The 18,733-nt window shown below is 41.0% G+C and overlaps 1 protein-coding gene across 1 annotated transcript; it reads right to left on the bottom strand.

Moving 5' to 3' along the window:
- Nucleotides 1–1,591: 1,591 nt before the first annotated feature.
- On the bottom strand, nt 1,592–16,567 carry LOC306968012 (homeobox protein PKNOX1-like). Its single transcript, XM_079563251.1, has 11 exons — nt 16,466–16,567; nt 13,132–13,236; nt 10,558–10,685; nt 9,525–9,696; nt 9,143–9,343; nt 7,841–7,958; nt 7,672–7,769; nt 6,208–6,336; nt 5,149–5,225; nt 4,046–4,209; nt 1,592–2,433 (listed from the first exon to the last, which is right to left on the bottom strand). Exons 2-11 carry the CDS (start codon nt 13,177–13,179, stop codon nt 2,270–2,272), a joined length of 1,299 nt encoding a protein of 432 aa, XP_079419377.1. The 5' UTR covers nt 13,180–13,236; nt 16,466–16,567; the 3' UTR covers nt 1,592–2,269.
- Nucleotides 16,568–18,733: the final 2,166 nt, after the last annotated feature.

Below are 18,733 nucleotides of genomic sequence, written 5' to 3'. Positions count from 1 at the left end.
ACAAAGTGAAACACTAAAGTCATGTTTGTATATAAAAATAAGCATCTCTCCACTTCTTTTTCTTTTCCTTTTTGTGGAGTCAGTCGTGAGGAGTGCGCACATCTACTCAAAAACACAAGCATGCAAAAAATGGGAGGACAAAACCCCATACACAAACCATCGAAGCGTTGGCATCCAGAAATGAGACGGCGGACGGCACGTCGGGGCGGAGCGCGTGTTCTCAACACAGCTCGCCCCCCCTCCGCCCCGCCAAGTTCTTCTTTTTCCAGCTTAAATATACAAAAAGTGCACTCGTCTACATCAACTAAATACTTTTTTTTTTTTTTTTTTTTAAAGAAAGGGGGTTTCTGAAGTGAAACTCTTCCAGTCACAGGCGCCCTTTGTGCTCTCTGTAAACGCAGAGCCGGAGGAGCGGCCCGTTCGAGGCCCGCAGTCTATAGTGTGGTCAAGTTTGACGAGGGATCACACGTGGCCAGTTCAGTCTGTGCGCACGGGTCTATTCTTCGCCGCGTTCCAAGAGCTGCTGCAGGGCGCGTAAAGTGGACATATCATGCGGAATTGTGGCTTGCGAACCTGCTTTTACGCACCTCAGCGTTGACATTTCACATTGTGTTATTTAAGGCGAGACACTGCAGAAAAACAGATGTAAATATGAAACCTAACCTTTATATTACTGACATGAATTGTGGAAAAAGTGTATTGTAAGCTTTCATGCAATAGATGTATGGTTACAAAATCCGAATAATGGATAGAGCCAGGTTTAAATCAATGTGTTTGATAGGTTGATTCTTAGTTTTTGAATAAACTAGTTGGTTATTGGCGGAAAGCCCCCCAAAACAAAACGTTAGGTTCAGAAATGTCCTGTTTTTTAGGGTTAAAATGAGTTTAGGAATTCAATATTGAAAAATCCTTTTGGGGAAAAAACAAACTCTAGTGCAGATTTCATTGTCACAGTGTGAAAAAAAAATGCATTTAAAGAAAATGTCCTTTTTATATCTATGGATAAACAGTGATTCATCAATCTGGGTCTGCGCCGGCTTGAATTGTTCGGGTAGAGGTTGTACGTTTGGAGCAGCATTTGCTGTTGATTGATTCAAGAACACGGCAAATCCAGTCAATATTTAGTTTTGAAAAAGGTTTGTGTTATGTGTAGCAGCACCTTGTGGTTTTTGTCATCGCTATGTTGTTGAATAGTCTTTTTTTTGCCAGAACCCATTTTGGTTCGGTCCGAACAGGGGAGGCTGGAGTGGTTCAAGACGAATTCTCTAAAACCTAATACTACTAATACCGCAAGAATTGAGCTTGCTGGCAAGGCAACACATTCTGTGCAATAATTACACACCTTGTTGTGAAACTAGGCAATTGTTTATAGGTTAAGAGAAAAACTGGTTCATAGTCTGAAAACCTGCAGTGTCTCCTCTTAAATGATCAGTGATCTTGCACCCTCTGCTGGCAGCAGGAGAAACTGCCTATACTCAAAACAAGGTACAAGCCACTGTGTTTAGCAAACAACATCTGTGGTGCTGTGATGAACGCAGAACTGGCTTTAAAAAAAATAAAATGCAGAGGGCACTTCCTATTACGCAACAAAATACTGGAAGATCGGAGTGTTTTCAGCAGTAGAAGAAGAAACAACCTAAGTGAACAAAAGTACTCCAGGTGTGTTTTTGACGATTGAATGTTATAATATGGTTAAAAAAACGTAACATCTATTTTGCATGATATGCCCCCTTTAACATGATTGTAAGTTAGTTTTCTTAAAAATCTCTTTGCAAAATACCTAGTTTTAAGGTAATTTCTGGTGCTTACTATGCTGGGTGTGCACTCCCAATAAGTACGGTAAAAAAGAAATCATCAGTCCCCGAACCTAAGGATAATAACAATGGCATTTCTTCGAATTCGTGCTACATGGGACCAGGATAAGCTCCTCAGGCTTACATCTGAAATCTAATGGACAAAGGCTGGACTTGAGCACACTGAACTGACCTTAGCATAGTTGTTTAGCCCATGTGTTTTAAACGGTCAAGTCTGCCATTAGGAGTGACCCAGGTGTGTGATAAGGCTATCCGGGTTGGCCAGCGTTATTGATCAAATGTTGAAGGGAAGCCCGACAGTCGTGTGTGGATCTTTCTGGTGTCGGTGACCTCCATGGCTCTGTGTAGTGCTCTGGCGTCATGTGATCCTCATGCGTGTGCGAGCCGGGCCTGAACACGGGTCTTCTCCGTAAGGTCCCGTGTTTAACTCCCGTGTCTGGACAGGCCTCTACCCTCTACTCCAGCTGCTCCAGGCCCAGCCCGGACATGTCCTCGTCCTCCTCACTGTCCCCTGACTCGTCCTCGCTGTGACCCCCCAGCATCACTTCCCTCACCGCCAGCGTGGCCCCGTCCGACGTCAGGCTCTGCAGGCCCTCCACGCTCATCGTCACCATGGTGCCTGGGCACAAACACAAAAACGCATTTATTTATTTGTATATGTTTCTTTAAATCAAATATTTATTTACTAGAACTGTGTCTGTGTTTCTTTAAATACACCGGTCTGTCACTCCCATCCTGACTCCATGTTTGAAAACTAGTGGTCAACTTTTTGTTAACCAGTGATCTTTTAACTCTATATGGACATAGAAACAGTCTGCACTGTACTATGAGTCCATCACTATTTTCTCATCCTTTTGAAAAGTTCACTGTAAATAGCACACTCAAATAAAGACAAAATCATGTCATTACAAATATTTAAAAAGTCAAAACAGCAGCAAACTTAAGTAGCCGATGTCCAAAGGTATATTAATTAAAGATAACATTACGGCAGAGCCTTATTCAGATTATTTTCCTCTTTGGAAAAACTCCCATATTAAACTATGGACAAACAATGATTCACTGTGGTTCAAAAAAGAAAAATGATGTGAAGAAAGCTCTGCGGAATCATTCTCTAAAATAAATATAGCTACTTTCTACCTGTGGCCAAAGTGCTAAACCGAGACTAACGTGATGTGAACAGACGCTGGCCTCTGATTGGCCAGTGAGAGAGAGGACCGCCCTCACTATTAACACGCAGGTCATAAGGATTTAATGTGTCATAACATCATACTTCTGTTCTAAAAGGGGATTTTGCCGATATTAGCATTTAGCCGCTGATAGCGCAACTTAAGCTGGTGTTAACATTATATACGTTTGTTAAGTGTGACATCACGACTTCCATTTCTGGGTCCTAGCAGACCGGCAAATATGTGAGAAAAAACTCTTAAAAACAACAATCAATATTTCTGAAACCCAACAGAGAGTTACTGAACCTACATTTCTCAGACTCATTAGCCAAAAATTCCGTACCTACTGCTAAAAAAGTAATATTTACCAAAGTTGCTACTTCCGGGTTTAGTGTAGCTGCTGCTTAGCATTTTTCTCCACTAATCCTGGATGTGTTGATTTTGGTAAATATTACTTTTATAGCAGCAGGTGCAGCATTTTTGGCTAATGGGCCTGATAAATAAGTATGTTCAGTCACTCTCCATTGAGTTTCAGAAATATTGATTGTGGTATTAAAGAGTTTTTTTGTAGTTTCTCACACTCACACAGATTCTTAATCTCAGTGGGACTATCCTGGTTAAATAAAGGTCAACAATAAAAAATAAATAAACATCTGTCGGTCTATGCGAACCCAGGAGTAGAGCTGTGATGTCACCACTGAATGTATTTGCATGTAGCTTACCTTCATAGTTTGTCTTTTAGCTGCTTCTTTCCTCTAGTATTTGCCTTGGCACCTCTGAATGATTCCATAACCCCCACCAGAAGACAGACCCCCAGTACATCTACCATGATGACATACGGATGGGTGATACTAGACTACAGTTCAAGCAATATGCCTTTCTAAAACTTGTTTTCTTTTTACTGATGAAAAATAATGTTAGATCTCCGTTTGTGCCGCTGGTGAGGAACGTTTTTTTTGTTACCTGTGTATTTGTTTAAAGTTTCCCATGGTCATCGTCATAAAACCACACAGTACTTCCTGGCTGTGGGATTCTCTGCGTGTTGAGGTGAATGCTTGAGCCTACCGTCGGGCATGGTGACTTGTTGCGTGGGCCCTCCCCCCGCGATGGAGTCGGGCCAGAAGCGCTGCAGCGGTCTGTTCTGCGGGGGCTTCTTCTTGGATTTGGGTGTTTCAGATGAACTGGCGTCGAGCATGGGCTGCAGGATCCGCCTTCGAGCGTTGATGAACCTGTGCACAAGTTACTGTTTAAGAATACGAGGCCCTATGTACCTACATTGTGTTTAACAACAAAAGAGGCAGCGTGTTAATTCTAAATTGAAACTTTCCTAAGATATTTTTGTGCTGATTGTGGAGGCTTTTGCCCCCCAGCGTAGTGCGCATGTGCGGGATCACTGACAGTAAACAATAACATTCAACGTGCGAATAAACCCTTCTGAGCGTACGTTCAGAGAGGGGTCGGGGAGCACTGAGAGGTTTGTGTCAGTATAGCTTTCTGTCAATTATAGACGTTTTGTAATAGATTCATATCAGTGTTCATTTCGTCTAAAACAATTTTAGTCAAAGTGATATTTTTGCTGACTAAAATGAGACTAAAGACGAAATTGAAAGTTGTTTGTGAGACTAAAACTATGACTAAATGTCCAGATAAAATTTTAAGTAGAGACTAAAATCATCCAAACTTCAATATCACAAATCCACTGCTGAAGGAACAGCTCTGAACTTTGTTCATGTGAGAGAACAAACAAGAAGGGAGGACCTTCATTAGATATGATTAGATATAACACTAGACATTAATAATTATAATTATTTGACTAAATCTGGACTAAAATTAAATTACATTTTCGCCAAAAGACTAAATTAAAATATGTTGCCAAAAAAACAAAACACTGATCAAGATAATACATGTAATTCAAATTTAATATATATCCTCGTCCTCATTTTTCACCAGTAGATGGCACTAGTCCCCAGTCGGAGTGCAAGTTTTTTGAAGGAAGTCTGTAGTTTTGAAATGGGAAACACTCCCAAACTTCAGAATACTGATGTTTGCGCTAAACTCTGTGTCGCTCGTGTTTTGTTCACCCTGATCCTGTGACCTGACACACTGAAGTCGGCCGTTTTATAAATGAAACACAAGCTTCATTACGGCTGGAGGAGTAAAAGACTCACCAGTTGTTGACCTGCAGCAGCGTCAGGTTGGTCTGAGAGGCGATCTGCTTCTTCTCGTCTTCTGTGGGGTACGGATGCTACACACACAGCACATACAGGCTCAGACTGAAGTACTACAACTACTACCACTACTACAGCACAGCAGGTCCAGAAAGTATGCAATGCACTCTTAATCATCGTATGAACTATAACCAAAGTTGATATATTAGTTACAAAGATATGTTCAGAGCAGGGCTGGGCACAGTTAACTTTTTTTTAACGATACTTGATTTTTGATATCTATACTAAATTATATTTCATGTACCATACCAACTTTATTTATAAAGCACTTTAAAACATATAGAACCATAAAACAGATTAGTAATGTTAATGCTTTATCCCAAATCCTTCCATTGAATATATTTTGCATATGTATCATTTATTTGACTTGAAACAACCAAGAAACTTACTTTAACTACAAAAGGACAGAAAAAAACACTTTCCACATTTTCCTTCAATTTTATCCACATTTTTAACCAATTTTTCTGCGTTTTCCCCCAATTTTTTTCAACATCTTTTCCAATCTTCCCCTGTTTAATTTTTTTTTTTTACTTTAAAATTTTGTCCCTTTTCCCACTCCCCCCTCTCCAACTTCCCCCCATTTTTCCCCAATTTTTTGATGACCAACAGCATAAAAACGTATACAATTTTCCAGGTGCTTGTTTTCGATACTTTGATTTTTTCAGTGCCAGTAGTACTTTAACCTTTTTTTTTTTCCGATACCAGATTGGCGTCGTTTAACGGTACCCAGACCTAGTTCAGAGGAGAATAAGCCCATCATTACTGTATTCACATTGTACGGGGTTCAAAACTCAATAAGGTTAAGAATGAATTCAACTAAAACTTTATAGAAATAATCATAATATAGTATTTTCTTATTTAAACATTGTAACAAAGAGAAAATCTAAAAGGAAACTGATCAGTGCATGAAAAGTCTCGGTTTTCACACCATCAGAATCCTGCAGAGTGAGATGGTAATGAGCAGAAGGCTATAAATACTGTCTGTGGGAATGAACTCACCCCGATGTGCTGGAAGAGCCACGAGCGCATGACGTTTGTCGCGTGCTTGGGCAGAACGCCGCGCTTGTTCTTTGATGAGCTGTCGTCGTGATTGAACAGGTTCATGTCCTGGTGAAACTGCAGCTGGAGCTACCAAAGAAATACTCATGTTGCTAATAAAGTCAATGAATAAATAAAACACAGTGTGGTTTTACATAAAGCTGAACAAACGACACGGGACGGCCAATTATTACTTTTGAGAGGTGAATTTCAACCAAAACTACAGCTGAACATTTAAACCATAGTGAAGGTGTTTTCATTGAACTTGTACAGTAAATTGTTGAGTAATTTCCCAAATTTTCAAATAAATGTAGATTCAGTGCCAGTTTGAATCCAATTCAAGGCTTTTTAATGACATTGAAGGCCTTGATTTTGGCACAATTCATTTGATGGCTAAGTGGCCCTCGGAAACCTTGTATAAAGATGATCTGGATTTGTGAGAACTGTGGCAGAAAGGATTGAGTTTACTGGAGTTCTTCTGGGAGTGAAAGGTGAATTCAAGCTTAATAAACCAGTGCAACAAGACAGAGTACATCATTTGAGTCTTGTAGCACTGGATACGAGCCTCAACGTCTCTCATCTTCATCATAGACTGCATAGTAATGGACTTATTATTGCCTTCTTCTTCCTGAAGCCTCAAAGGAAGTACGGTCAGGCTCCAGAACTTCCTTACTGGAACTTCTGGAGCCTGACTGCAGAAGTTTCAGTTTCCTTCAATGGAAATGAACTTTGCATTGTAACATTTTCACCTCTATAAATGGTGCATTATGGAACTTTTTGGGCAAAAAAAGGACTTAGTGACTCAACGGGTGTGTGGGTGGTTAGCATGGCGTCTTTACTTTCCAACACAGTGGCCTCTATGAAGCTCCAGGACCAAATGTTTTTAAAGTTACTGGTAGGGTTTCAAGGCTGACCAGAAAACCAATGAACCAGTAACCCTGGAGCGTTGTGGAGGCCTCCTTGAACGAAAGTAAAGACGCCACGCTAATCGCCCATACAGCCATTGGTATGGCTAATTATGGACAAATAAAAAAAATTTGTGTGGATTTTTTTTTTGCATAAAGTGTTGTCATTATTGAACACAGGCTTGTCACTCTGACCTTCATGTGCTCGTCTTAACTTGAGCAACATCGTCCTATTTCTATTCTCACCCTTATCTAAATATAGAAGCTGGCTCCAACAACCCAGCCAAACTGCTAGCATGAACGAGCTTCAGTTAGCCCGCGCTCTCAGTCCATTGATATACAGTCTAGGCCAGGGGTCCCCAACTAAATCAGCTCGAGGTCCGCAAGCTTTTCTTTCAAGTGTCAACATTTGTCCGAGGGCCAGACATATGTGAAAATGTTAAAACATGAGCATATATATTTATATCTATGTTATTCAAACTGTAAGGATAATTTTTAATTCGAGTGAGGCGTGTGTTACCTGATTGTTTTGGACGCGTATGGTTCCGGGGGACAGGGCTTGTGTGACCACCTGCCCCTGAGGAGTGACCACTGTGACGGGCTGGTACACGGTGCCTCCTGCACAAACACGCGGGACGTTAGTTTGACCGTCTCGCCCTCGGGTGAGCGAGTGGAGGAGAGGGACCTACCTGCCATCATCTGAGCGGGGTTGACGGCCGTGACGGTGACGTTGCCCTGCTGCAGAGCGGAGGCCGGGACCACGATCTGCCCCTGGGGACTGATGGTGCCCGACAGAGAGTTCGGCGTCTGAGGGACAACACGGGAGTACAGTTAAGACACGGTTTAGCGATTTGGGGAAATAGTGGTTACAGAGGAATGTTTACTCTTTTTTGTGTCCCATGGGAACAACATCTCTCCCTACTTGCTTGTACTTGGTGACACCGTGCCAGACCAGTATCTTTAACAGGACGCGTATGGGCCACAGCACTGGTATAACACACGTACAGCAGGTTATATTTTTTTCTATTGTTTTACACTGGGGGAATTAACCAAGAAATAAAAGAGGATTGTGTGGTGCATTATCAAAAACAGGCAAACCATGAACACATTTGTTTTGTCTTGAACGTGTAGTGTCCGTAACGCTCTATTCAGCACAAAATGTGGACGCCATAGGCTTAGAAAGGCTCCATACTTCTTGAAATTTAGATTTCTGTAAACAGCTCATTCTAAACGCCGAGGAAACAATGTACATTTTGATTGTGGCCGACCCGAGTATTTGTCCACACAGTATTCTGATTGCAGCCCACAGAAGACTTTCTGCATTCACCATTGTAAATGTGTCCACCAGTGCTGCGCCGTTTCTTTGGAGGACCGCCCACAACAACAAGGTAGTATTTGTAATGGAAAAATGTTAGTAAATCCAAGTGCTGCAACCTAAACCTTGTTGGGTTGAAGTTATGTGGAAATACGGTATACGAGTTCCGGGTGTGATAGCCTTTTTATTTTGACCACACAGTACTGTAGCCATGGACTCATTTCCATCTGACGTGCTGCATGTGTACTCACACATACTCCTTTATTCCAGCCCCTACAGGAATCTCTATGTTGGGAATATTGTAAAGCAGCATAATGCTAGGGAACTGTTCTCTGTCCTTGTTCAATCCTATGGAGGATTAGACGTGTCTCGTTCATCAGAGGAGACTTCTTTGTTTATAAATGTTGGCGTTTCTGTCATGAAGCTAAAGGCTAACATCAATTTGATGCTAACAGGTGTTAAAATAGCACATCAGTTTTACATAAACAGGTGCTTACCTAAATCATTATGACTTGAGCTCAGAACCTTATTACTGTGAGCGTGACCTGAGCCACTGCGCCAGTTTGTGCTCATTCAGCCCTATGGCGGCTGAGGCTATGTAAATGTGACTTATACGTATATGATGCAGCTTGTAGCGCTTGGAGGAGGTTGTGGTTCAGTGAGTGTGGAGGCGTACCGGTGTCTTGATGGGGGAGAAGCCCTGAACCTGCCCGGCCACAGGGGAGTAGGGGCTGCCTGGGTCTCCGCTCAGCAGCGTCTCACTGTTCATCTTGGTCTTCAGGCAGGCGATGTACCGGCTGCAGAAGTCCTTACACAGATCGCTCACCTTCTCCAGCTCCAGCAGGTGGATCCGCAGCACCTGGATGGCCTTCACCATCTGCACATCCACACAAGTCTATTATCAGTTTAATCTGATTACAATGACCATCGTTCACTGGGGGAAAAGTCATTTCTATCCTTTTTAGCTAATGTCTGAGAGGCTCAGCTGATGGGTCAGCGACCACATTAGAGTGTCTCTATGAAATGCCTGGCATTGGTCAGGATGGTTTGCTTCTCACCAGGTTGTCCAGCTCGGGGTCCTCGCTGAAGAAGGGCTTCCCCTCCTTCTCCTGGTTCCTCACGAAGTTCTCGATGTCCACGTCGAAACTGGCCGACGTGATGCAGTCGGAGCTCAGCGTGGACTGCTCGCACTTCTCGAACAGAAGGGCCAGCAACGGGAACAGGGGGTGTCTGCGAACACATGGAAATCAGGAGAAAAATAAGCAGGTCTGGGACGATATGTTCTAATTAAAAATGATTATTAAGCCATTTCTTATGTTAAATTGAGTTTGTTTTACAAGGTTATATCAAACTAAATGTTTGCAGATAGAGTTCAATGCGTTGAACTTGGGCTGCAAGTTGAGAAATTGTGCCCAACACCAGTAGAACCCAAACGTTTTTTCCGATACCAAACAGGTATCGTTGAACAGTACCCAGCCATATGCAGGACGTGAAAGCTTAGAACTTAAAAAGTTTTTTTTTTCCGCTGCTGCCTTGTCTTTGATCAGCTTGTGCACACGCTCATAGTACTGACACAACTGTGAAAACGGTCAGTTGATTGGAACATACCGTGTATGAAACTGCAATATATAATTCCCACCCACATTGCAAGGTATTTCAATATTGTGCAGACCTATTAATAAACTAAGTCGCTTCCTTGCAAAAGGGCATAAGAGCACATCCCAGGCTACAGGAGACTCTATAACCCGCTGTTACATCAAAAACATCTAGTCTTGGACAAAGTGCGGATGGAAGTAAGAGCTGAAAGACACAACTTCACTGTAAATTTGTTAAAGAGGCGATGTGAGTGGCAGCTGTGTGGAGGTAAAGAAGCTGCAACTCCCACTAACACCCTCAGCCGCTAACACACAGACTTCTACGGCACTGCAACTACAGAGAAAGTTAAACCACTTCTTTTCTACTTCCGCCATGTCTATAAACACAAATCAAGAGCAAACAACATTTTGTTGTGTTCCTTCATACCAAACCTTTCACATATAATTTAAATGTTGTACAAAGAGCTCCAAGAACCGGCTGCTTCCTTACTCTTACCTGTAGATGGAAGCCTTGTCCGCGTCCATGGGGCTCTGTGCCTCTGAGCTGGGGCTGTGGCCCTCAGACAGAGTCCCCTCCATGAACTTCTGATCGGCCTCACTGTCCACCTTCACGCCGCCCTGCATCTGCAAACACCACAGGTTTCTCCATCAAAACCATAACTGCAGTAAGAGCTTTGGTTGGTTGCCTGTTTTATGTAATCCTACACAGCCATCTCTATGTCATTTCTGAAAACATTCAAATTTGCACCATCATCATCATCATCGAGTGTTAATCTAAGAAGAGCTAGTTAAAGAGAACAATAACACCAATTTAGCATGGTCTACAGTTTCCTATATGTTTTGGTCTTTTTAGAGTAAATACTTCTGTGACACTTTCTAACACCGTGTGTGCCCCCATGGTTTGACGATGAACATCACTATTGGTGAAAGTCTCTGTAAACTTAGGGCTCCTCATCATGGCCACTTTGTGATAAATTCTCGATCATGCCCAGCGGGGCAGGAACTGGACCAGGAGCTTTTCAGTATTACAGCATCAGGCGAGTGAGTCTGTAGCACTGTTAGTCATAACTCGAGACAATCCATTGTTGCTTAATTTCAGGGATACATCTATCCAATACTGGTATCAAATATCGGAGCCAATATTAGAAAAAATATTATATTGGGTATCGGCAACAAATATCCGATACTGAACCAATACCTGTTTTGGCTCTCACCAACTCAATGCTCGGAAGCCAAAAAGCTGGACTAGTTCATTTATAAATCAGTGGTTAACAGGAACACTTTTGGATGGGTGTGATGGATTGGGCGAACAGTTCAAAAGATTTCCAACACTATTACAGCTAGGGCTGTGCAATTAATCAAAATTCGATTACAATTTTGATTATTACACTAAAATATTACAAAATTAGCATAATCGAAAAACAAAGTTTAGTTTTTTTTCAAATATTTCTTTTTTTTTTTGCAAAGCAGACTTGCATTATTTCAGGCCGCTGGGATTATTTCCCTTCGCATTTCACCTGCCATGGCTCATGCTTTTGCCTGACATAAAAACAAACAGCGCTGTGTGATGATGTCATCAGGCCGCGCTGCTCAGTTTACTTGCGCAGGTGTGAGGGCTGGCCAGCAGGGGGCAGGTGTGAAACAGAGACCTCTCCTTAATCGAGGCATACTTGAAATCATTTGTACTTTTATGACGGCTCAGAAAACAGAAAATATACAGCATAGTTTTTGATTAATAAATGTATAAATAAAATAAAGACTTTTTTTTAAAGGCAACAAACAATCGTTGACAAAATAATAACAAAATAATCGTGATTATTATTTTTTCAAAAATCAAGCAGCCTTAATTACAGCATCTCTAATCTATGTAGAATCCAACAAAATAGTTCCAAAAACGTAACTGCATGCCTAAAGTAGGTAAATAAAGTAAATAAGTCGGTAAGTAATTAAATAAGTCGGACAGTAAGTAAAATAGTCTCCATTATATGAGCTTTACGACTCAGCTTGCCCCATCACCTGACAACTTTCAGCTGATAACATGACATCATTAAAACTGCTGAACCTCTTCGACCACAGCCCCTCTCGCTGGCGTTAGCCCCGTCTCCGAGCATGTGACAACTGCCCACAAAGGCCGAGATTGAGCTAAAAATACCGGCAGGCCCGGGGCGGAACATTCTGATTAGTCAGAGATTGTTCTTGAATCACAACTCGCTCCCTCAACCTGGCACCAAAAGAAAGAGGCGTCTGTGGGAGATTTACATAAGAGCGAGCAGCAAGAAGGAACTCTTATTCTTACACATGCGCAACCTCACACACAAGACACAGGGGAAGGAAATTATAACAAGGACAGACAGAAATACGGATCCAGTGCGGTCACATACATGAAATAAAGAGTGAGAGAGGGACATTCAATTAAATAAATCCATTTCTTTTTGTATTCTACTCCACAGCAGTGTTTCCTAATCATACTTACCTCAGGATACGTAGAAGAATTACATATATAAATTATTTTTAAAAAGCTGTCAAAGTGAAAACTATTTGAAAAATTATCTTTCTTGCCATAAATGTTGTGACTTAACTTTACTGGTCTACTGTCATCAGCAGGGAAAATAAAGCCTCCGCTTTAAGTTTCTTACAATGGCCTGACTTTAAATGTGATTGAGTTCTTTCATGTTTGAGAAGCCACAAAAATGATTTGACAGTGTAAAGTTTAAAAACCAAGAGCTAAATGATTTTCTTATTTGTTATTCTTTACACACATTAGTTTATGTTATAAAAAACAAAAACTTTGGTGCCATATGTTTGTAGACTATTGACAATAGGGCACCACATCATCCCAATGCAATAATCAAGTAATATGATAGTCTGAGGTTGCGCAATAAGAGAAAAACCATCAACAAATGTAGCTACTTACAGTGGCTTCTTGATATATATATATATATATATATATATATATAGCAACAATTTGTTAACTCTGTAGTTTGGATCTCAACAGGCATATTCTGGTACTTGGGTTGACTTGTATTTCATATTTCATAAGTCTTATGACAAGGGGCTGCTAGAGACTGACCTGTTGCTCTCCTTTCTGGTACTTGTCTATAGAAACCTGGGCTGCCATGGTTCACTGCTCACGCTGCAGGAGCTGGGACATTATAGAGCGCTGCAGACGGCCCACCTGGAATATACAGAGAAAATGAAAGCCTCAGCCATATTTCACATCCTGTTTGGGCGCACCATAAAAGAATCTCTAGGGGTCTGTGTCCTCGCACATTATAACTTCATTGCTCATGATAATGTTCTGGCAAGGCAAACGACAATATCAGACTAATAAATTGTGTGGTAACCGCTGGAGCTCACAGGCCCATCACCCCCTGCAGTGGCCCTTCCGACCTCCAGCGATTGTAAGTCTAGTGTAGGCACATTGAGTTGCCTTGTGTACAAAATGTGCAGTAAAAGAGTAGGTTGCCTTGCCTTTAATTGTTTTGAAACCTCAAAGGTACAATATTATATATTAAAAACTAATAATAATAAAATAACATTTTGCAGCACAAGTGCAAGTATATTCTGTAAACTCTGCGTCATTATTCAGTCCAATAGTTTTTGATTAGTTCTACTGGACTTCTCTGTCTGCTCTAACATATTGAGAACTGAAATACAAATAAATAATTGAGACATTTGTTGTACCGTATTTTAATCAACACAAATCACCTGATATGTTCTAATAACATTCTCAAAGAAACAGTGCTCTGATCATTACTATTAAAAAGGTTTTAAATTATTGTTCACAATATATTCGGCCCACGGCCCACCCTATAGCTGAAAAGCTATATGTTATTTTCCAGCTTGCACTCACTATTTAGCACCTGTCTGGGTAAATGATTCCCAAACACAGCAAAATGTGAAAACATTTTCACTCCAGACAGTGTAAATAATCTCGATCTATTTGGTTCCCTCTGCTTTTTGACCATGCAATAAAAGCAATAAATGTTAAGGCTTTATTACAACAGTATTAGCTGTGGAAATTATTTTAGTGGTCCATAAAAGTCTGGTTGCGACCACAATTTGAAGGGTGATTTTGACTCTTTTGTCATCTAGTAAAAGTAATATTGTAATAAAACAGCCACAAGAAGACTTGTGTCAAATGTTCTAACAGTTTAAGTCTACAAAATCCAATGATCAAAAGGAGAAACAAAGTAGTGGAAATAAATTAGCCGCAGACATTAATGAAAAATGACCTTTGTGCCCAGTCCTCTAAATACAAAGCGTTTCTTCCCGCCACCAACTAGCAGTTTAGTTATTTACTACATTACCATGACATTTAAAAGTTCGGGATCAAATGAGCAAAGCAGCTGGTTGGTCAAAACAATATTGTAAAGTGAAAGAATTAACTGCAGAGCCCTGTTAGCTGCCGGGTCACAACTAGTTAATAAAGTTGTAATGTGAATGTACTTTTATGAGAACAAAAACCTAAATCTAAAAAAAATCCAATGTTTTATTAAAGAATGTGCCTGAAACTAGGGCTGTGCAATTAATCGAAATTCAATTACAATTTCGATTATTACACTAAACGATTACAAAATTATTATTTTCTTCTCCAATTGTTTGTTTTTTTTTGTTCCTAAATTTTGTATTTTTTTTGCAAAGCATTATTTCAAGGCGCTGGGATTATGTTCCCTTCACCTTTTGCCTGACATAAAAACAAACAGCGCTGTGTGATGATGTCATCAGGCCGCGCTGCTCAGTTAACTTGCGCAGGTGTGCGGGCTGGCCAGCAGGGGGCAGGTGTGAAACAGAGACCTCTCCTTACTTGAAATTATTTGTACTTTTATGACTGTTCAGAAAACAGAAAATATTCAGCATAGTGTTGTGATTAATTATCTAGAAATAAAATGAAGACTTTTTATTTTAAATAATTGTGATTTCAATTATGACAATAATAATCGTGATTATTATTTATTCAATAATCGAGCAGCCCTTCCTGAAACCCCTGAAATGTTTGCGTTTTGAGAACACAATAATGAACACTCCCTGAAAGTTGTGAAAAGTGCTCAAAGTCATCCCAGTGAGTAATGAACTGGGGTATTACAGTTAGGAAGTGAGGCATGAGCTTGGACTAATAAATGCTGTCTCTGTAAACCACAAAATGTCAAAAGGTCTAGGTTTTTTAATGAGGGAGAACAAACTACTAACAGGGGGGGCAGGCAAAACAATTTGAAGACATTATTTATTCCTCCAAATGACTTATTGTTAAGGCAATTCAACTAAAGCAAAACATACATTTTGAAAATGGTGAAATACATTGTGATTCCCATTAAACATATAGCTAGCTGTTAAATTATTTTTGGCAAAGATGCAATTTTTCGGTGAATGTTTCATGGTTCAAACATTTGTATGCGTGTTATGTATTGGTATTTTCATTCTTGTTGACCGTGAGAGCGAAATAGCGGTGCTTTCATGTGTTGTTGTAGTGACTGGGAGCTAATGTTTACACACCCACCACGATGGATGTAGCTTTAGCATCGGGTTAGCTCCGCGTTAGCTTCACGGAGACACTCGAGACGACACAATACGGCCCCCGAAACCACAAAGGAAATGCGAGCGTATCTATTTTTATTTATTTATTTTACGAAATGACATGTGGTTTTATTTTCACCCGAGCACATTTTACGTTGGATACTTTATGCCGTTTGTGTGAATGTGAAGGCTGGGTCTGCGGGCTAACGTTAGCAACGCGGCTAACGGTGAAAAGTGCCTCTCGTGCTTGTGTGTGTGCAGCCAAAATGCGAAGCGCCATATTTAGCAAAAGGAGCCGCTGCCAAAAAACACTGCTAACTTCGCTTAGCCAGTTACAAAAAAAGATCAGCAGCGGGTTGATTCGGCGCTTGCAATGTGTGTTCTTTGACGAGCAACAAACATCCCATTGAATGAACTCCAAGCATAAGCGTACAGCAATGTGATCGGACAAATATAAACAGCACCGAACAGGCCATTAACCACTTTTATCATCAAAAAAAAAAAAATCTCCCCACATCAGTCAATCAATCAGACGGGGACAGCTGCTTTGAAAGCCTCCCCTCCCTCTCCTCTGTGGTAGTCTTATGTCGGGCCGGGGCCTCGCTTCTTTTCCTCGCTCTCGCCGCTCGCTTTCGCCACTATCCTCCCTCAGCCCCCAAAACGCCGACATTTTTACCCCCTCCCTCACTCAGCCCCTGCCTCGCATTAGACAGATTTTTTTTTTATATATCCTTCTCATAGCGCTGCCCGATCGCATTTGATTGCCGAAAAAACACCCTCCGATGCGGCGTCTAGGTCCGCGCCGCTCGCCCTGGGGCATTTTTACGCGCGGCCCAGATTGTTTTGATTGATAGGGAACGGAAAAAGAGGGATTTTGAGTGACAGCTTACCTGAGTGCCAATCTTCGTCACACTGACAAGCGGCTGCAGCAATCGGGACCCGCAGTTGTCACGTTGCGTCATCGCGTAAGGGCCATGGATGGCACGCAGGGGCGCTTCGCTCATGAATATGGATGCTGGGGGCGGACTCATGACGTGCCCACAGTCCCTCAAGTAAAAGTCGGTGGCTGGGACTGAGCGAGCTGTGGAAATGATATCCCCTGGCCTCGTTTTCTATGAATATCTCCACCACGGCTCGGATTTAGACCTCGAAGGGACAATATTACCGCGAAGGGTGGAATATACGTAGGCCGTTTCAGATTGTTTGCTGCTTAACCCCATAACCCCCGCCTGAACCGAGTGCATTTTCCCCAGTTCAGTGTTACCCAAATCTAAAAGGTTACAGCCTATAGGTCAGAGTATCGCCTCATTTGAAAGCTAAGACCTACGGAACTGATCGAAACAGATCTTTTTCCTCGCACTCGTCACTTAGACATTTTTTCATTGCTTTTCTGTTGTTTTTTCGGTCACACTTTTTCGCCACTTTTCTATTGCACTTTGTTGCATTTTCATCACACATTTTTTGTCACTTTTTTGTCGTGTTTATGTCCCTTTTTCATCTCTTTTTGTCACTTTTCTGCGACTCTTTCGTTGCACATTTGTGGCTTTTTGGTCGTGTTTACGTCACACATTTTTGTCACTTTTTTTCCAGCACATTTTGTCACATTTTCATCGCTTTTTTTGTTATTCTTTTGTTCCATTTTCATCCCGTTTCATCCTCTGTTTTTTTTTCAAGAAGCTTTTTAGATTCGGGTAACGCCAAACTGGAGAAAAAGTGCTCGGCTCAGGTGGGTTGTAGGCCCTGTACCAGATTAGATTGTTAGTTGTGTTCAAACTCACTTCATTTGCAGGGTCGCTTTTCAGGGTTACTGTTACAGAAATGCAAACAAACTATCCTGAAATTGATCCCAATGCCTTAAAGTGACAGTCTGCGAGATTGCAAAGTGAGGAGAGGGTGATTTTTAAAGTACACAATCAAGTTCCTCCCCTCTTGATTAGAACAGAAAGCCACTCTTATAGGCTGTGTCCGCATGTCCACACTATTCCCCATAGTGCACTAAATAGTGTTCACGCCATTTTGTACCGAATGTCCACAGAGAAAAAAGTAGTGCACTCCAACTTTCGGTAACACTTTACATTACGGGCCGGTAAGTCCGTGGTACTTATAGTGGTAATTACTAGTAATGACAGTGGTACTTGCAGTGTAATTACAGTGGTTCTTCTTGGTACTTACTGTGGTCATTACAGTGGTAAGTACTGGTATTTACAGTGATAACTCTAGGTTATTAATGTGGTACTAAAAGTCATAATTACTAGTCATTAGGGTTAGGGGTTAGGGATACAGAGTTACCCCTGTATCTCTCATTACTAAGAGATACAGTGGTAACTCTTAGTAATGAAGGTCATACTTCTATGTACTTTGATACTTTAACCTCTTACCACCCGCCTAAACCGAATGCATGCTGTCCTCTATGGCTATAGGCCTGTGTAACCCCTCATTTGAAAGCTAAGACCCGCAAAACTTATTTTTTTCCTCGCGTTGTTGCTGTGTTGTGTCACTTTATTATTATTTTCAAAAAAAAATTCACATTTTTGTTGAGTTTTTGTCTTTTTTGTTTTTTTTGTTGAGTTTTTCTCACATTTTTATTTTTATTTTTGGTCACTTGTTGGTTGACTTTTTGTCACATCTTTGCTGAATTTTTGTCACATATTTGTTGAATTTTTTGTCACTTTTTGGTTGAGTTTTTGTCACATTTTTGTTGAATCTTTGTCAATTTTTTGTTCAGTTTTTGACATTTTGTTGTTGCGTTTACATCCTTGTTTTCTTCTCATTTCTTTGTGGCTGTTTTGGTGCTTTTTTTTTCCCCAAGAAGCTTTTTGATTGGGGAAACGCCAAACTGGAGAAAATGTGGTCCGTTCAGGTGGGAGTTAAGAGGTTAAATGATAGTTTCTAGTAGTTTCAGTGATACAGTACATCTGTGGTACTTATTGGCAATTCAAGAATACTACAGCAGCAATTCATAGGTAGTAAATGTGGTACTTCTACATACAGAAGTAATTTCTAGGATTGTGTGACTATAAAACAACATAAAACCGCATTAGGGAAAACAAGAAGCACAACCTTCATTACTAAGACTTACCACTGAATCTAGAAGTACATAACTTGCAATTCTCACTATAGTATCCTTTAAGCACCACGATAAGTACCTAGAATTACCA

The sequence above is a fragment of the Gobius niger genome, assembly GCF_951799975.1.
Source record: "Gobius niger genome assembly, chromosome: 9".
Lineage (NCBI taxonomy): Eukaryota > Metazoa > Chordata > Actinopteri > Gobiiformes > Gobiidae > Gobius > Gobius niger.
The sequence above is the reverse complement of the archived record's forward strand: the minus strand, read 5'-3'. Positions and strand labels throughout refer to the sequence as shown.